The 19356-nt window shown below is 49.9% G+C and overlaps 5 protein-coding genes across 5 annotated transcripts; 2 read left to right on the forward strand and 3 right to left on the reverse strand.

Annotated features, from left to right (window-relative positions):
- Window positions 1–9762: 9762 nt before the first annotated feature.
- B0T15DRAFT_433406 (uncharacterized protein) lies at window positions 9763–11223 on the forward strand (the record flags this gene model as incomplete). Its single annotated transcript, XM_062865772.1, has 2 exons — window positions 9763–10533; window positions 10663–11223. The coding sequence occupies 2 exons, from the start codon at window positions 9763–9765 to the stop codon at window positions 11221–11223; spliced, it is 1332 nt and encodes a 443-aa protein (XP_062723455.1).
- A 98-nt stretch (window positions 11224–11321) lies between these two features.
- B0T15DRAFT_185544 (uncharacterized protein) lies at window positions 11322–12282 on the reverse strand. The gene is made up of 2 exons (XM_062862371.1): window positions 11689–12282; window positions 11322–11610 (listed from the first exon to the last, which is right to left on the reverse strand). Exons 1-2 carry the CDS (start codon window positions 12062–12064, stop codon window positions 11420–11422), a joined length of 567 nt encoding a protein of 188 aa, XP_062723456.1. The 5' UTR covers window positions 12065–12282; the 3' UTR covers window positions 11322–11419.
- Window positions 12283–12775: 493 nt separating this feature from the next.
- On the forward strand, window positions 12776–13216 carry B0T15DRAFT_493143 (uncharacterized protein; the record flags this gene model as incomplete). The annotated part of the gene is made up of 1 exon (XM_062866922.1): window positions 12776–13216. The coding sequence occupies one exon, from the start codon at window positions 12776–12778 to the stop codon at window positions 13214–13216; it is 441 nt and encodes a 146-aa protein (XP_062723457.1).
- A 525-nt stretch (window positions 13217–13741) lies between these two features.
- Window positions 13742–16054, reverse strand: B0T15DRAFT_484731 (uncharacterized protein; the record flags this gene model as incomplete). Its single annotated transcript, XM_062866241.1, has 4 exons — window positions 13742–13862; window positions 14358–15257; window positions 15428–15492; window positions 15617–16054. 4 exons carry the CDS (start codon window positions 16052–16054, stop codon window positions 13742–13744), a joined length of 1524 nt encoding a protein of 507 aa, XP_062723458.1.
- A 309-nt stretch (window positions 16055–16363) lies between these two features.
- On the reverse strand, window positions 16364–18663 carry B0T15DRAFT_530840 (GMC oxidoreductase-domain-containing protein). Its single transcript, XM_062869196.1, has 3 exons — window positions 18073–18663; window positions 17877–18003; window positions 16364–17803 (listed from the first exon to the last, which is right to left on the reverse strand). Exons 1-3 carry the CDS (start codon window positions 18544–18546, stop codon window positions 16515–16517), a joined length of 1890 nt encoding a protein of 629 aa, XP_062723459.1. The 5' UTR covers window positions 18547–18663; the 3' UTR covers window positions 16364–16514.
- Between the last annotated feature and the right edge of the window lie 693 nt (window positions 18664–19356).

A 19356-nucleotide genomic window follows, 5' to 3' on the forward strand; every position in this document is an offset into this window, starting at 1 on the left:
CGGCAGGCTGCAGGGCAGACGGCCGTATGTAGGGACGCGGGGACGTCCCGAGCCAATCATTTGGACAACTAGGCGGACCAGTCAGGGACAGGCAAAGGTGCTAAGGTGCCAATATCGCTGAGCACTCTGTAGGATGTAAGCGATCAGAGTGATCAGGGGCATATTACGATGAGCACCTGGGTGCTTACCCGAATCGAAGTACTGAGCACCCAAGAAGATAGCTAGTATATAGTCACTCGTTCTGGAGGACTCTGGGAGTTCTCCAGTGAGCAATACAAGTAGTAAGGTAGCCTTATATTACTATGCAGATATTGCGACTTGCATTGTTATGAACCTTTTGGCTTTACTGAGACCTATAGTCCGACTAGCAGTTACCTTCGACCGGCGAACCCTTTTAAAGGCAGGACTGCCTGCGGTTTCGTCATACGTTACTTATTCCCTTTGACTCTATCACGGTTTAGATCGAAGGTACCACCGACCATTATGGTGCCCTAGACATCTAGTACCCCGGAATCCCAGAGCCAGGCTGCAACCATGCGATAGATATAGCAGGCTCTCGAGGCTCTTAACGCCAAAATCGCCTAGCTTGAGGCCGAGAATGGCTATATACAGTAGCTCGTTAATAAGGCCTATAATGGCAAACCCAAGGACAAAGCCAAACTTAAAGCACCCCCTAAGTATGGAGGTGATAAAGAAGGACTTACTAGATTCCTTATATCTATAAGGGCCTATCTTAAGTACTACCTAGATAAATTTACAGACGAATCCGCCAAAGTTATATTTATCTCCTTACGGCTTAAGGGGAAGGTACTTCGATAGTTTAAACCTACCCTAAAGGATTAGCTAACCAATAGTATAGACGCTTAGGATAATTTCACTATTGAAATTTTCAAATTGTACGACAAATTTAAGTAAGAAATCCAGAAGGTGTTCGGAGACTATAATAAGAAGCTCTATATATAGGAGCGACTTGTACGCCTAAGGCAGACAAAGTCGGCGGCTGCCTATACTATATAATTCTACTAGGATTTACTTTGGTACGAGATCAACGACGAAGGTCTTATATAGTTATTCTACGATAGCTTGAAGGAAGAAGTCAAGGATGAACTATATTAAAAGGACCGACCAGATACGCTCGACGAATATATTGCTATAGCTATCTATATTGACAATCGGATCTATACTAGGCGCTAGCGATATAAGGGACGTAGAACGTAGCCTATATTCGTCAAGGCCAATAACAAGAAAAAGCGACAATATCCTAGCATGTTATATAGCATCTATACTGGTCCTATAGATGTCGACACCATCTAGTGTAAAGATAAAGAATAGAAGGATAAGTCCTAAGTTACCTATTTTAATTGCGGCAAAAAGGGGTACTTTAAGCGGGAGTGCTATAACAAGAAGAATTAGAAGCAGGTGCCTGGCAAGGAAAACGCCACGATTGACAAGTTAACCTATATAGTTAAAGTAGCTGCGGCAAGCTATACCGAGGATGACTTTGACAACGCAGTTGACCGGGGCATGGCCGAAGGAAGCATCGACGACTCCTTCTGTTTAGGAAGTAATAGCCCCTACGTCTTATTCGAAGAGCCTATTATAGGCTACGATATCGCCGCCGCCATAGTATTATAACTTATAGAAAATTAGGGATTTCAGTTAACCCAGAACAAAGAGGGTTAATAGAGGACACGATAATCGGATAACGAACCTATTGGCCTGAACCCTATCTTTCTCGCTTAGCGCCTTTAGGAGGCTGAGGAGGAATAAGCCGAGCTTCGAATAATTACCTGAAGACTCGCAGAAGAAAGAGCTCAGGCTATAAGCCAGCTGGAATTCATTAAGGCCAAGTTGGTCAGGGTCTAGGAAGAGCACTATTCAAACCTATAGGATAGATCGGCATAGGACCTAAGCTAGGATAGGAGGAAAAATAGAATTAAGAACCTAGAGGCTGAATACTAGAAGGCCTAAAACCAGCGAAGACTTAAGGGGCAAGAACCATAAGATTAGGACACGTTTTAGAATAAGAAGCCGTATAACGGCGTCGGGGATAGCAATACGGTACGCATTTGGATCGGATTTAGCCTGCGCTACGAACCCTACGAATAAGACGTATTTCGACTCCAACCCTAGCGATATAACTACGTTTACGTCCTATAGTTCCAGTACATTATATACGAATGCCGATACTATTTCCGATCAAAATTCAACAATAACTTTTGGCCCGATAGGCCTACCGACCGAAACGGAGAACCTCGACTAGTCCCGTAGGTTTGGGACGCAGGGACTGGCGCTAACTAGTTCCTATAGAAGGTCGAGAGGACCAATATATATAATAGAATCAGGGTGACACTATAGAGAACCTAGCCAGAAGACTGCTAGCAGTGGCCTAATAGTATTCGATAGTATAAGAGTTAGGATTGCCTAATCTATATGTAAGAGAAGCTTTAAGAATACTACGAATATAAAATATATATACGAAGATAGATGACACCTCGCGAACGGCGATAAGAAGAAAAAAGAGCCAACAAGATTCGACAATTGTTCGAAGAACTTCCGAGACTTGGACCGTAGGACGGTAACCAAGAGGTATAGGAGGATAGGGACGCCTATCTAGACACCAGGACGGAGTTAGGAAACGGCTTAGGGCCCTCTAAGGGGCTCGAAGACTACTAAACCTATTATAGCGACGATAGATCCGCGGGTATAGGAAGAACCATGTAAGAAAAAGGATCTATAATCTCCTAATGAGCATAAAGGAAGCCGTTGCAATTTAGGATAGCAAACCTGACGATAGAATCTGGGTTATAGTATACTGGAAAAGATTCTAAACATTGGCATTGGTAGATGGAGGATCTTAGGTCGACCTTATCTCGCCAATACTTGTCAACCGACTTAGGATCCCGTAGAGAATCAAGAAGAAATAATATATCGTTAAAGGACCATTCGATATCCAATAGGTCTGACAGGAAATAGAACCACTTGCGATTATAATAGAAGGGAAAACTACTAAAGTAGTATTTGACATTGTTAAAATAGGGCCTAGAAAGGATATAATCCTTGGACGCCTATAGTATCGAGATTACGATCTAGATATTAGTTGGAAGGGAGGTAGCTACCTACGACCTTAGGAATAGAGGCCGTATCTAACTAACGAGATAGGAAGTATAGACGACGGATCGCAATAGGGAAGATCACCCCGGAAGGCGGCCCCTATAGATCTACCGTAAGAGATGGACAGTGCCAAGTAGAGTATTACGGACTTAGGAAGAGGCGGCAATCACTAGAAGGAATAGCGAGAGTCGGTAAGACTAGGCTAGAGACAATGCTACTTGCGACGGCGCCCTTATACGGCTTAGAGAGATACAGACGATATCGAAATCGCTATTATCTTAATCGATAAGGCCGGAAAATTCGAATTCTAGGATTGGGTCACCTAGAGGGAAGCGGCTAGTATTACGGCCGGAGACAAGTTCTTGTACTACCGGAGTATAGAGAAGAATATAGAAATGGGCAAGATCCCGGCAGAATACTAAGGACACCCGGCGTTCGAAGTGAAGTATTTTAAAGGGCTACCAGACTATGGACCTTAGGATCACGAAATCAAACTTAAGGAAGGAGCCTAGTTGAAATTCTTCAAGGTATACTATACTAACGAAAAACAAGATGCTAAATTAAGGAGATATCTTAAGGAGAATCTTAAGATAGGGTATATTAGACTATCGATATTACTAGCGGGCTATCTAGTCCTATTTATTCCGAAAAAGGATAGGAAGCTTCGGATATATATGAACTACCGATAGCTGAACAAAGAGATAGTAAAAAACTAGTACCCCTTGCCACTTATCTTATAACTCCGAGACCAGTTGGCAGGCGCCTATTACTTTACTTGCCTCGACCTTCCAATAGCGTACGCCTATATTCGCATCAAGGAAGGGGATGAATGGAAGATAGCGTTTTATACTCCCTACGGCTATTATAAGTACCTTATAATGCCCTTTGGATTGATAAACGTATCGGCAACCTTCTAGGCAGTCGTTAACTATATAATCCGTCTATTCCTCGATAGATTCGCAATCTATTACCTAGATAATATTCTTATCTTCTCTAAAATATTCGAGGAATATAAGAAGTATATAAAGGCAGTGCTAGACGCACTCTACGAGTATAAGCTATTAGTTAATAAGGATAAGAGCGAATTCTACGTTATAAAAACAATGTTTCTTGGATACGAAATTTCGCCTGGTAGAATTAGGATAGAGTCAGCGAAGATTAAAGCGATCAAGAAGTAGCTACGACTAATAATAATAATAGAGGTATAAGGATTTATCGGATTTGCCAATTTCTATCGAATGTTCATTAGGAACTTCGGCGACCTTATACGACCATTATATGAACTTATGAAGAAAGACATCGAGTTCCAATAGGAAGCCGAGTACGAACAAGCGTTTTAGAAGATCCGCGATATAATTATTGACGATCCAGTGCTCTAGTTATTAGACCTATAGAAGCCATTTGAGGTCGAAACCAATATATCGGACTATATAATCGGAGGACAACTTGGCCAACGCGACGAATATAGGAAGCTATACCCAGTTATATTCTTTTCGAAAAAGCTCGAAGGACCACGACTTAACTACCTAATCTACGATAAGGAGTTGCTAGCCATCATCGAAGCTTTTTAAGAATAGAGACTATACCTTAGCGGTATAACCTACAAAGTTTAGGTCTATATAGACTATAAGAACTTGCGGTACTTTACTACCACCAAGGTATTAAATGGACGACAGACTCGATAGGCAGAATTTCTTTCAGAGTTCAACTTCAAAATCAACTATAAGAAAGGCTTAGAAAATGCATAGGCAGATATATTAAGCAGGAGGCCAGATCACTTCAAGAATAGCTAACTAGAAGCCTTGCTACTATTACTTTAACAATAGCCAGATAGTTCCCTATAGTACGCTCCCCAACCGATAGAAGATCTCGATAACAATACGCTTCTATAATAGGACGAAGATCCTGGCACGCAACCTCTATAACCGTTTGAAGAATATTATATAGTCTTTAGGGAAGAACGGCTAGGAAAAGACTTCCAAGACCGGAAGCAGAACGATATAGACGAGAAGGCAGGCATCTCTTAGAGAGATAGAGCATTATAGTATAATAGCAAGGCCTATATTGCACTATAGGATTAAACGGAATTAATTAAGATAATCTATAAGTCGAAACTCGGAGGACATATGGGAATCGTTAAAATAGTCGCCAAGGTTCGGCAATACTATAACTTCCTAGGACTTAGGACTAGAGTCAAGACTATTGTATAGAAATATGACCTCTGCAATCGAAGCAAGTCGGTACGGCATAAACTATACGGGCTTTTGGAGCCATTGCCAGTTGTAGAACGACTATAGAGTTCGGTGACGATAGACTTTATTACTAAACTACCGCCTTTAAAGGACTCGACTACCGGAACGAAGTATGATAGTATCCTTACGGTGGTTGACCGACTTACTAAATAGAGCTACTTCTTCCTATATAAAGAATTATAGTTAGCAGAGCAACTTGCGGATATGATCTATCGGCATATCGTAGCAGTTCATAGGTGGCCAGAAGAATAGATTATAGACCGAGATACTAAATTCGTATTAAAGTTTTAGCAAGCGCTTATAAAGCGTTTAGGTACGAAGAGCAAGCTTTCAATAGTATACTACCTATAGATAGATAGCCAGATAGAAAGGCTCAACTAGATCGTCGAACAATATCTTAGAACATTCGTCAACTTCCAATAGAACGACTAGGTTGATCTACTGCTAGCGGCATAGCTTATATATAACACTATACCAATAGAGATAATAAAGGTTACTCTATTCTTCGCGAACTTTAGTTACAAAGCAGATTTGTACCAGGGACTAGATATTATAGTACCTAGGGCAAAGGTCAAAGCAGAAAAAATATATGCGCTATATATAATACTAAAGGAAGAACTCGAGTTCGTCAGACTTAGGATAAAAGAGTATTACGATAAATATCGGCTCGAGGGACCTTGCCTTAAGAGAGGAGATATAGTCTATTTCATTTCCCGAAATCTAAAAACGAAACGGCCAAGCCAAAAACTCGACTTTAGGAAAATTAGACCATTTAAAATCGATACAAGGATTTCGATATCTAACTATCGACTTTCGTTACTATTAACGATAAAGCTATATATTAATGTCTTCTATATCTCGCTCCTCGAACTAGCACCTAAGAACATACGGCTTATAAAGGATATCGAAGCCGAGGATAAAAAAGAAGAATAGGACGTTAAGGAAATCTTAGACTTGCAAATAGCCAATAGAAGGCTAGAATACTTGATTAGATAGCTCGACTTCGGACTAGAAGACAACTTATAGGAGCCAGCAGAACACCTTAACTGCATAGAAAAACTAAGAGAATTCTACCGGCAGAACCTAGACCGGCTAGGAGGAAGGCGTAAAAATCCCCGTATAAGTCGCCTTACCCTGCGGTAAAGCTACTCATATAGAGACAAGGCGCAGGTAGGATTCGAACCTACAGTCTCCTAGAGCAATCATACGGGTATAATGACCAAGCTATACCACTAAGCTATTTCATTTGTAGGAAAACAGGCAGCAAGAATTAGATTAAGAACCTCGGGCAGGAAAGAACGGCTATAGGCAGCAATACTATAGACAACACCCATATAGCAGGCGCGACCAAGACCTAGCCACCATCGGCTACAAACCCCTACTACCTTGAGAAACTGGAGGGCTTCTACCACTAGAACCCTATAGAGCCAGAAACAAGGGACCTCTCCCAACAATACTCTAGTCTATAGGAACGTCCGACAACCAGTTGGGATCCAAGTGATCCGATAAAGCAGGACCAGGAGCAAGGAAATCCGACAAAGAAGGCGAAGCGGCAGTATCTAGGGACACTGCTGCCGTACCATCCAAAGGTAGAGCGGCCAAGGAAGCCTGCTTCGATTCCTCCTTCTCCTCCTCGTCCAATAAACGAGACTCCCGACGGAAGGCCGTACAAGCTCTCTCCTCTAATGCCCGCGACTGTTGCTCTAAACGAAGCAATTTGCTAATCGTAGCCCGACGCTCGGCATTAAGACGCTCCTTTTCCTTAATAAAAGGATATACTACGGAAGTCAGCAAGTATAGGAGCAAAGAAAAGCAGTAGACTTATAATCTACGCTATAGATATCACAGTTGGAACAACCTACCTTGATATAAGGAAGGCAACGTTTATAATACTTATAAGCAACGTACTCTAGTTTCTTCTCGTGGCAATAGATATAAGAAGGTATAATAATACCGGTCCGTATAAGGAAGCATACCTAATTACGATAACAGTCAGAACTTGTTCGTTTCTTTTTCTCTATACGGTCAGGTATAATAATAACGATATAAAAGGGAAGAACCTACTAGGGTAAAATACAAGGAGGATAGCCAGGACTATTGGTTATTTTAGGAACTTAGTCGTCGGGGCGTCGACCCTAGAGGAGGGGTATCGTATTACGAATTAACCAACGGCAGGCTATAGGGCAGACGGCTATATATAGGGATGTAGGGACGTCCCGAGCCAATCATTTGGACAACTAGGCGGACTAGTCAGGGATAGGCAAAGGTGCTAAGGTGCCAATATCGCTAAGCACTCTGCAGGATATAAGCAATCAGAGTGATTAGGGGCATATTACGATGAGCACCTAGGTGCTCACCCGAATCGAAGCACTGAGCACCCAAGAAGATAGCTAGTATATAGTCACTCGTTCTAGAGGACTCTAGGAGTTCTCCAGTAAGCAATACAAGCAGTAAGGTAGCCCTATATTACTATGCAGACATTGCGACTTGCATTGTTATGAACCTTTTGGCTTCACCGAGACCTATAGTCCGACCAGCAGTTACCTTCGACCGGCGAACCCTTTCAGAGGTAGGACTGCCTGCGGTTTCGTCATAAGCTGTCCTGTTGGCTTAATTCGTAACATGTAGCTAGCCAGGCTCTCTAGCTTTCAGTTCCTCATCGAGGTTCCGAGCGAGCTTATATTCCCCTAGCCGGCCCGAGTCTATTAGCCAACCCAGTACCTTCTTCAGAAGTCTTCGGTTCCGGTAGCCTAGGCCCTATAAAACAAGGCTAAGGTCCCGGTGGGTGCGTATTAGTTGCCTAGGCCAAGTTCTTGGTATAGGTGGTATAGAGCACCAAATCACAAGATGCTCTACTGTCTCTCTGGCTTCTCCGCATTCGCAATAGGCGGTAGGCTAGTTACGGGCCTTTTGTTTGAAAAGGAAGTCCCGTAGGCCTATAGCCCCTATATGAGCCTGTACTAGTAGGGAGCTCTTAGCCTTTGTAAGGCCTTGGTGTTTCTATAGGCTCTGGTTCATGAAGAGGACTGTTGGTAGGCCTTCGTCGGCTAGCCTAGTTGGTTGTCCCTAGACTTGGGTATTCCATGCTATATATATATAATATAGCCCCTATTAGCAAGCTCTATATATATATCACGGTCGAGGTGGTCGTCCTAGGTGGGATTCGAACTTACGACCTCTCGTTAGCGAAACTACGTTGTAAGGCCTAGGTCACATGACCCACCGGGGAGGAATATCTTCCTATAATTCTAGGCCCAACTGTCATGAATCAACCTGCAGAGGCCGGTGGGGCCGACCTGCATGGCCTGCGAGCGGCACCCGCATCCAATCATTCTGGTCCAGGAACGAACCAATCAGAAGAGGATCACGCTTGGCATAAGGGAAGCTCGATGATCTAGGTATAACGCTCACAAGGGATCACTAGTGATCCAAGATGATCCAGTATGGGGATCACCAGAGACAAGCAGTGATCCACGGGGAGCCCGTAGTATATAGGTAGCTAGTCATTCGTTCTGGAGGACTCTGGGAGTTCTCCAGTGAGCAATTACAAGCAATAGCTTCCACCTATTGTGCAGACATTGCGGCAAAGCATTGTTGTGAACCTTTTGGCTTCACCGAGACCTACAGTCCGGCCAGCAGTACCTTCGACCGGCGAACCCTTTCAGAGGCAGGACTGCCTGTGGTTTCGTCACACCAACCGACTAGGGTCTTCCTTTTCCTCTTCAGACTTAGATTCACGGAATTGAGTAAGCATTTACAGCTGGCATCGACCCTATATATTGCACGCAAAAGGAGGTAGGCAGGGAACAATCGAATGACATAACATAACATGAGGCTGCCTCAACGGTTGGCTGCCGGTTCCAACACCGAGTCCCGATCATATCATGCGATCCGATCGTAAAAGCGCCGGTCCGCGTCATCGTATGGTCCGTCCACACGGTCAATGACGAGATGATCTAAGTACGGCACCTTCATCGGGTTCCGATTGCCGGTTCTTCAGCCATTAAATTCTGCGCATGTTAAAATTCTTTTGTTGATTGTATGTCTGATCACGTCTCAACCTTTCTCTCTTATCCGGTTGGATCGAACGAAAGGTCGCGCTCGGTCATGGAAGTCCCAAAACTCCCATTGCGCAAGCGCATCGCCGGCAGAATCAGGGCGTTGTTTGCTCGTGTCCCGCAGCCCCAACACCGAGTCAATTATTCAAGAGGGCAACGCAGAAGAGAGGGCCGCCGAGACAGGCCCGACCTTCATGCACCGTGGTACCCAAACCCCTGCGGCCCCTGCCCAGCAAGCCTCGCAAGCCCTCAACCATATTCCTAAGCGGCCCACTCTATGCTCCATGCCTGTTTATCACGGCAAAGCTGGCCAAGGAAATGGCCAGTGTCCGGCGTTCATGGCTTCACTGAATTCAGCCAGCCAGCCTTGCACACTGGCAAGCCTCCCTCTCGAGCTTCTCGCCCAGATCCTATCGCTGCTACCGAGCCTGGTCGACCTGAAGGCGGCCGTGCAAGCGACGTCCATTTTTCACCAAGCGTATTTGTCGGACCGCAAGCGCATCCTCTACGTCATCTTGCACGCTACTCTCGGCAACCGTGTATTCGTCGATGCCTACGCTGTGCAGACGACCTTGCACTTTCAGCACCTAGACTACCTCGCTCGGCACGATGCCGTAGAGCACTTCGTCACGTTCATCCATCAGAGATACCCGGTATTGCCAACGAACACCATCCTGCAATTGCCCGAATGCAGTGTTGAGGGTCTGGCTGGCATATCAAGCTTCTTTTCCTCCACCATCCGGCCGTTGCTGCAGAACGTCTTCCAAATGTTCCTGCAGAAGATCCCTCTTGGTGTAGAGATTGACCCCATCAGCACCCTGGAGACGAGGCAGATCATGCGAGCCTTGTATCGCTTTGAGCTCTGGTGCAGCCTGCACGGCGCCGGCTCCGGTACTTCCCCTGACTATCCCCTGCTTCTGCATGCTGGTCCAGTAAATCTTCTCATGAACCTTTTTGAAGTCTACGAGCCGTGGGAATTAGAGGAGATTGCCTGTATTTACACGCTGCTTCATAAGATGTACAAAGGAATTTTCGATGACGTCAGAGAACGTTTCGAAGAAGAGGACAAGGCTCTCGAAGAGGCGAACAAGGCCGATGCGCACGAGAGGGTTAGACATGGGCTCAGTTCTGCTTGCAGAGCACTCGGTGGGCGGCTTGGACGAGAGACACCTCCCGCTGACGCCAATCGTCCATCCATCTCAGAGGAACTGCGTGATTTCAGCGACCGCAATTATCAGTACTTCTTTCCGGTCCGACGCTCGCTGCATGTCGCTACGCACCAAAGTACCTTCCCGGAACCAACATATTGGCAAACCTTAGGCATTCCTCGAGAGGATTGGAGAAACGGGGCCCTTTCCAAAGGCTTGAGATGGCACTTACGGGTTATGCGGGCCAGTGATGTCTTCGCGAAGCTACGCATGATACTGTCTGAGGTGGCATTCTTGGCTGATGAGACGTCCTTGGCACGAGCTCTGTCTTGGGAAGCGCAGACGCACAGGCGCCAAGTGCAGCCGTCATCGCGAGACGGATTAGAGCCCCCCGACCTTGTGAGAATCTCAGACAGACTGCGTGTGACTGAGCTAAGGCAGCTATTGTTGCTTTTCGGGGACGGCGCCGAAGATAAGCAACCGCTGGGATGGGTCGTCGTGTTCCGGGGCAAGTATTGCAACTGGTATGGAGGTGTGCTGCCGTGGGAGTTGAAATGCTGGGGCTGGGTTTTCTGGGATAGTCAACGGCTAGAGAAAACCGGGATGTTGGAGAAGCTTGCAGGGCCTTGGACCGGTGAACCCCCGTGGTAACCCAAGGGAGTCCTTTTCGTCTAGTGCTACAAGACAGGTTCGAATCTTGATCTGAACTACCGACCTCACTTCGGTAGTGCTCAGCAAAATACAGCAAGACAACGTACTTGTTTCATTGCTAGCCAAAACCCTGAACTTCCGAAATCCTTCGTGCTTATTAGCGGATACCTCAAGTACGGCAGTAGCCGGGCCGTTCCTACTCGGAGTCAACAAACAACCGAGATGCAAACCTCCAGCTATAAAACACCATTGCCCCAATCGAGATCAAGTTCAGGTGGATCGACATTGCATGGTCTCTGGAGAAGATCCTTCTAAGACGCTGCATCTCGGGAGACGGCGTGTCCTCGCCTAAGTTGCCGTTGAGTCTGAGCTTTGCATCTCGTGTCTCTGGTACCAAATACTACGTCAGTCTTGCATGTTCCCGTTGCTGCACGTCATATCCTAGTCGACGAATGGAAGAATCACCTTGATGAATGCAGTCAACCATGGCCTTCTGCGTCCTTGGCCCGTACACTACAAGATTGAGCACCGCCGTGACGCCCGCCAGGGTAAACGGGATCCAGTCCGCTTTGTGCTCCACCAGGGAAAATAGGCCGTGCGGAGGGAGTGTTACGGCGGTAAGCAGAAGCAATATTGTCTGGCCGCGGAAGTAGATGGGGAAGAGGCGCTTCTGGAGGGTCGTGAAGGCTGATCGGGGCAAGGCAATGTAGCAGATCTTAGTGTTGACGAAGGTTTGGTAGAGCTCGGTGCCCAGGAGAGTGGAATAGAACAGCAAGTGATAAGGTGTGAGGTTGGCAAATACATAGGTGACGAGGCTCGTAACGGTGTTGGTAAAAGTCATGGTGACGGTGGGGACCGCAAGTTGGTCGTACTGAGCTTGGGAGCCTTGGGTAAAAGTAGGCCGCGCGGTTGTTGGTTACCTGCTAGTCAGTTCACGGATGTTGCGCACACGAGAGAAGAGAACTCTTTATAAGTTCGGTAGTGCGCAGAATTCCGAGAGATCTCGGTACCAAAACATTCCAAACTTACTGAGACCTCCCTCGCAGTGACGCGTCTAGTTCGACGCCGCGACCTAGCATCATCAAGACCCGGATCCGCTCGGAGGTTAGGGTTAGTGCGGCTGGTTGCGCGCTTATCCTCCCTGGTATGGCTCAGAGACTTGGATATGACATAACCGAGCAAGCTGTCAAGCATACTCTAAGGTCTACGGTGCCAGAGAACAGCCCCGGCGGCGCTTCCGCTTGAAGATGCGGCCCGTCTGTCGAAACTCTCACGCCCTCATGGATCAGGGTTTGGACCGAACCAGGAAGGAACCGAGAACGTGTGGTCCGAGCGTTCCAGTTTTGGTCCACCTCCAAGGGCAAGGCACCCGCTGGGCCCGACCTCCGCCCCTGCCGTACCACCGCCTCCACGACCACCGATCACAAGCACGCAGATACCCCTTTCATCCCACGCCAGCGCACCTACTATAATCTCCGTCTCCGATTCCGCTAGAAGCCGCCATAACCCCGCCGTACCAGCACCCCTAAGACCGCCCGCGGCAACGACGAAGATGCCCTCTTCATCCCACGCCAGGGCTACAGCAGCCACAATCCCCTTCTCCCCTCCCCCGGGGATACGTACCATTGTCGATCCGCTTCCGATAATACGCCACTTCATATCCGAAGGCAACCCCCCGTACAACGTCTTGCACGTCGCCAAACTCACGACAGTCCACAAGAGCAAGATGCGCGCCGTTCTCGACAGCGTAACGCAGGGCCACGGCATCCCGTGGGACATAGCGGGCGTCTGGACGGACGAGGAGGACAACCTGCTCCGGGTCATCGGGAAGTGGGTCGACCGGATGCGCATGGTGGTGCCCAGGAAGGAGGACAGGGCTTGTTTTGGGAATGATGACGGCCGCAGGGCGGTGTTTTGGCGGCTGGCGGGAAAGCATGGCGGGTTTGCCGTGCTGGAGAGGTGGGCGTACTTGACGGCTCGCGATCAGCCTTGATACGGTGATGGTTAGGATGATGGGCACTGATAAGGATGGTTAAAGGGGCAGGTCGTGTACCTTTTGGAAGTCGGAACCAAGGGGGTCGTCGGTAAAGCTGGGTTGGGTTATGGAAAGAGGCTGTATTGGAGGGATCATTGGTGTGGTGAGATAACCGAGTCTGTTTGGGGAGGGGATGGCTAAGATGATGGCACATGACTGAGACGCTGCTCAAGGGTACGAAGATGTCGATTGCGAAATTTTATTGGCGGGAAGAAGAGAGATCCGTTCGATCCTCAATGATGCCAGTTAAGACCTCATGATTTCATTCCCCTTCGTTATCGGTTGAGTGTCACTCCCGCCCGCAAAATCAGCGTTAAACCAGCGCCACATCCCTTCGTTAAACAACCTACCGGTAGGGTCGCAGTCCTTCCCCTTCGGTCTCTTTCCGCACTGTGACCAACGATTTGCGCAAATCAGCTAACAAGTGCTTTGGACGTGTTAATAGGACTTGGGTATCCGTACCTTCCTTCCCCTGATGGGCCCTCAGGAGATGTTTGGCAGGAACCGAGTCCACGGGCTGTTTTCGTAGACAGCTTCCGGCACAGACCGCAGGGATGTGAACAGGAGGATGAGAATGGCAAGGCGAGAAACAGCATAGATGATACTGCTCAGGATAGTTACGAACTTCGAAGCGCGGTCGCAGTACGTTACGAATAGTTCCCTGCTAGCCCGCATGTAGCGGATGGGGCGGCGGGTATCAATGAGAAAGTCGAGGACGCGCAACGTTTGGAGATCCGGGTCAAGATGCCGAAGCTTGGACTTGAGATAGGCTTCGTAAGCCCACCACAGCGCCGAGGCCACTTGGGCGTCTGGTCGACCCCAGGCAGCGCTGTCGTGGATGCAATCATAGTAGTGGAGGAACAAGGGCTCGGGGCCCCTTCGACTGAGAACACCATTGTCCACTTCAAGCCAGTATTGTCTGAAGTGCTTCAAATCCGACCAGTACGTCTCAAAGTGATGCCGATAGGCAGCGGCTGTTTCTTCGTCGGCCGGATTCAGCTCACCTGTTGTCACAGGAGGTTCCTCTTCCCAGTCGAGCGGACCCAGCAGTTGTGTGTGCAGCTTAGTTCGAAGAACGAGCCAGGCGTGCAACGGCCACTGCAGGCATTTGGGTTCCTCGCATAGGAGACGCCAAAAATCCTCGGGCAATCGATGGAGCGGAACCAGAGTCTTGCGGACGACGGCCAGAAATCTCTTCTCGGAAACCGTCGTCGCGAGGACGTTGATGACGGACGTGAGGGCAAGCGAAACGCCCGGCAGGGCAGCCGACATGATGCTCGCGGCCCTCCAAAGTACCTGCTCGGTCTCGGAAGGGAACTGGACGTTCCAGGCAAGGCAGTGGAAGCCACCGAATACCAGGGATGACACTGCCATCAAGGCGTAAAACATCCGCGGCATGGGGGGATCCCCCCTCATCCACGTTAAGTCGTTCCGGACGCGGTCTATCCACCCGTCGATCTGCAGCTCACGAGTATACGAGGGCTTTAGAGTACGGTTGACGAAGCTCTGGAAGTTTCTGTAGTCCTCGGGTATTGCCCAATGTTCGATACGGTGACCCTGGAGAACTCGGGGTAGGGCCGTTGGCTGGCCAATGTCCTTGGGCTTCCACCAGTTGGCCGCATATGTTGCGATGGCCGTGATGGAGAATGCTACCGTGGCAATCTCGAGCTGGGTGACGGGCACACGGGCGATGGCACGCGCCGCTACGTTGAGGACGAGCCAGACGATCTGCATGACGGCAATGGTTCTCAACAGCCAGTCCGCCTTGCTCTTGTCTTCAATGTCGGCTCGGTCGAGAACGAAATGCTTGAGAGAATCGCATCCGCCACGTCTGATGGTCTCCGCAAGCATCGGTGTCGTGACAGGCTGGGCTCCCGGGCCCCCGCTGCCGCTGCCGATGCCTTGTGTAGGGTACGGGACCAAGCCGCCCATGTTGGCGTACAGGCAGTGAACCAACGTCCACCTTCGCCGGACTTCACCTTTGTCATGAGAGTCCTGGCTGGAGAATGACAAGTATGGAACCCTTTCTCCGTCGTGGTTGGCATCATTAGGCCGAAGTGAGGCGCGTGCGTCACCTGGCCGAGAGCGTGCATTCTTGACTGGGTCATGGTTCGCCATGTTGTCTGGCTGTGGTTGTGGCTGGGCCGCTGAAATTTCAAGACTTTCAACCTCGCCCCGCCCGACGACTGTGGGCGCCGGTTTCTCGGAACCTTCCTTGTTCTCGTTCTCGCAGACTACCTCTCGCCCGTCCTCCTGGTCCTCAACGGTTGCAGGTAGTTTACCCAAGCCAAAAAGCCAATGCAACAACCTCATGCCCTTGCCAAAGTCGGCCTCCCACGTCCAGATCACGGTTTCAACTCTCCTGGGATATTCACGCTGGACCGAGTCCTCCCAGCGGAGCTCGGCCCTGGCTTTCTTCATGGCCTCATGCATGTCGCGGAGGTTGGCAACTGCCATTCGTAGCTCGCAGACGGCTTTTGAGAAGACAAACTCGGGGAAGAGGACGGTGACAGCCATCCACTTGGCCTTCCGCAGGGCCTTCCGCCACCACTCGTCGTGCGGACCCGGGACGTTCAGGTGCAACACCGTCCAGGTGCTCGCGAAGATGGTGCTCAGACATCCGTACACGAGCGTGAGCGTGCCGCGCTGGTTCGGGCCGGCAACCCATCCTACTCTCGCTTCTTGGTTCGGGGCAGTTGACGCGGTGGTAGTGTCATTGCTTTGCGCAGTGATGGCTAGACTGAAGAAGCATATTATTAGAAAAAGAAAAGGGGACAGCGCTATGCGATTGTCCATCTGGGTATTAGTATGTCGGCCAGTTGATCGGGTTGTTGATATGAATTTTCTTCTTTTTTGTTTCCGTGCTAAACAAATCCTGCACGGACGGGAGAGAAAAGGGTCGGGTTGCTCACGATGCATACGACATTTGCAAGTCCCTCCTTTTATTGAGATGGTCTGGCGTTACATCGTGGCTGGACTGCAGGAGCTGAGCTCGAGCGGCTGGGAGGGAAGAAGACCATTGGTTGGGCTCTAAAGCCAACCCTTCCCACCATGAGCTGCAGTTCGTCCAGTAAATCATATAAGTGCCGTGCAGTCGCTGTTTGTGTAGCCATCGCGGTGGGTCAAAAGGTGGTGAGAAGACCAACGTCAGTTAAGCTCAAAGAGTGTTGTAAAGGCACCGAGTGGCGAGTGCTTGCCTAGATTACGTGTCCGAGTTCCTAACAACAACTTCCCTCAACAGAGCGTAAATACGTACTCACTTGCCCCTCCTAAACTCAGCCAACCCATACGCCATCTTAATCACATCCGCAATCTTCTCCCCACTCGCATACGCCGTCGCCGTGGGCGCCGAGGTAAGCACGATGGGCCAATAGCTCGTATCCACGACCCTCAACCCCTCCACGCCATACACCCTCATCTCCTGATCCACCACGCCGCCCCATTCCCTCCTCATCATGGCCGCCGTGCAACAACTATGCGCACTACTGGGATCCACCACTCCTCTCAGAATGCTCTTCAACGCCTCCGCATCCGTGATACCTTCCCCAAAGGGAACCCCCTCCCTCGGCCCGAGAACGGCCATGCTCGGCTGCGCCATCACCTCCCTGTTCTTGCGCAGCGCGGCGAGCGTCAGCTCCATGTCGACCGGGTCGGCCAGCGTCCGGAAGTCGATCAGCGGGTGCGCCAGCGGGTCGGTGCTGTTGATGGCGACGGTGCCGCGGCTGAGCGGGCGTAGGAAGTAGATGCGTGCTTCGGCGTCCGTGTTCCACGATAGCATGTGCACCGGTGTCTCGTCGGTTTCGAGTTGGGAGAGGGTCAGTTCTCGTTGGAGTTTGTAGCCTGCTCGCACGGTCGGGTGGGTGTCCGGGAGGAGGTAGGCGTCGAAATTGGCCTGTCGGGCGGCGGCGAGGATGGATTGCCAGTTGCTGGGCGTGACTTGGCGCAGGGAGGGGAGGGCCAGGTTGGTGCTCAGCCCGCGGGTGATTACGTAGGGCCCGGCTTTGTTCTCGTCGTAGAGTCTTTGTGCTTCGGCGGCGTATGCGGGGTCGGACAGGGACCCGAGGTTTGGCGAGATGTTGTTGGTGACGTTGTAAGGGATCAGGAGGCTGGGCTGGTCGTGGAAGTTGGCTCCGACGCCGGGCAGGTCGGCGACCACGTCAATGTTCAGCTTGTCCAGGAGCGTCTTCGGCCCGATGCCGGAGAGCTGGAGGACCTGGGGCGTGTGCAGCGCGCCCGCGGCTAGGAGAACCTCCTTACTGGCTCTGGCCGTGAGCAACGCGCCCCCTTGGCCTTGGGTGGGTAAGTACTCAACCCCGACGGCCTTTTTGTGCTTGTCGAAGAGAACTCGCGAGACGGTATGAGAGTGTACGACGTGATAGTTAGGCCGTGGCTGGACGCGTGTGTAATGATTCAGCCTGGCGTGAGAGCGGGTCCGGGTGGTGTGATCTGTAACAAATGGGATGAAGATCACGCCTCTGGCGTCGCCGTCGCTTGGATCGCCCGACACGCTGATGCCGGAAGACACCGCAGCTTCGAACCAGTTCCCTGAATTTAGGTAGTTAATGGAAAAATGCGGAGTTAAGGCAGAATAGTAAGTATCACTACTAGTACTACTCACCACTGGCAGAGTAATAGAAGTTGGGAAAAGAAACCTGTACTGGCCCGCTGTGTCCGTGAACCTCGTCGATGTACGTGAAGTTGGCCCGTCGCGCAAACTTCGGGTCGGGAGCAGTCGAGTTCTCGCTCTAATCTTCTCAGTCACACCATAATCAAACACCCAAGCACGAAACATTGAAAAGTATAGTTGAGCTCACCTTTTTGTAATAGGGCAGGAGTGAGTCCCAGTTCCACCCCTTTGCCCCAAGCCTCTCCCAATCCCTGAGCTCCTCTTTTCCGGGCCTCAGAAACACCATGGCGTTGACGACGGATCCACCTCCGACCACTTTCCCGGCGGGAATATTGAAGCTTCTGCCGTTGAGCGCAGTCTGAGGGGTGCTTGGCAGCGGGATCCAGAGGTACGGAACCGGCATGTACTGGCCTGGGACCAGCACACCGGGTTCGTCCCGATCAAAGGGTCCCGCTTCGATGGCCAGGACCTTTACTGAGGGATCTTCCGTCAGCCTGTCGGCCACTGTCAACCCCGAAATGCCCCCGCCGGCGATAATGAAGTCGTAGCTGGTGCTGTCAACCGTCCTCGGAGAGACAATCGTCGCAAACGCGGGGGCCATTCTTGAAGCATAGGTCACGTAAATAAAACCCGCGAGGGCCAAAAGCAAATGCCGCATCATCGCGGCGACTGGCGTGTAACGGAGTCGGCAAAGATGGTCTGAACTTAACTGCTCGGGGTCACGGTCTGGGCCAAAAGCTGGATGCTCGGGATCTGCCCACAACAAAAAGAGGAGGGGGCACGTTGCCGTGAATACCTTATCGGGTTCAATGCAATTCCAAATACAGGCACACCATGATTGGCCGTATGCAGCGCGTGGCCAATCCGAATGCTACATCAGTTTAGCAAGAAAACTGTCCAGCGGTCATGTACAAATACAGGGCACTCCCGAGATTAGACGCTGATTTTACCCTTGAGCGGAAAGTGTCCGTATCCTACCACGCGCCAGTTGTGTTTCCTGCTTTTACGCCGCAGGGAGGTCGGACGGCGAGCCTCAGCTCCGTGCAACATAAGTCCCTTCACCTACGGCCCATCATCAACAGGCCACCGCACAGTATCCGACCGTGACCGTGACGACGGGCCTTCGAACACGTCCGCCGTCCTTATATGGTTTGTTTACTGATCAGATATAGAAATACAGGCAATGTCGAAGGTCAGATCGAAATCAATATAGCAGGGATCAAGCTTTCTTATGCTGCTTCAGGGGTTTCATTGCGCAGTTGGAGACGACTTTGGGTTGGTTGCATCCATGTTGTCGACGGCTTTATAAATACGCGACCTTCTATGAATGACAGTTGAGGTGGTGGTCAGACTACATCCGATACTGACTAGAAAATACGTCTTGGGCTGTCGGAAAGAAGAACAGGCCCAGTGAGTGACTCTCGGAAGATGTTGGAATCGGTCGGTCAACTTCCAATATCGTAGTGATCAT

Source organism: Chaetomium strumarium, assembly GCF_033439665.1.
Source record: "Chaetomium strumarium strain CBS 333.67 chromosome Unknown B0T15scaffold_3, whole genome shotgun sequence".
Classification (NCBI taxonomy): domain Eukaryota; kingdom Fungi; phylum Ascomycota; class Sordariomycetes; order Sordariales; family Chaetomiaceae; genus Chaetomium; species Chaetomium strumarium.

Coding starts and splice junctions, on each gene's coding strand:
- B0T15DRAFT_185544 (XM_062862371.1), bottom strand. CDS start 12,064: ATGACTTTTACCAACACCGTTACGAGCCTCGTCACCTATGTATTTGCC. Junction 11,611..11,688: donor GGTTGACTGCATTCATCAAG/GTGATTCTTCCA, acceptor ATTTGGTACCAG/AGACACGAGATGCAAAGCTC.
- B0T15DRAFT_530840 (XM_062869196.1), bottom strand. CDS start 18,546: ATGATGCGGCATTTGCTTTTGGCCCTCGCGGGTTTTATTTACGTGACC. Junction 18,004..18,072: donor TCCTGCCCTATTACAAAAAG/GTGAGCTCAACT, acceptor TGAGAAGATTAG/AGCGAGAACTCGACTGCTCC. Junction 17,804..17,876: donor CTTCTATTACTCTGCCAGTG/GTGAGTAGTACT, acceptor ACCTAAATTCAG/GGAACTGGTTCGAAGCTGCG.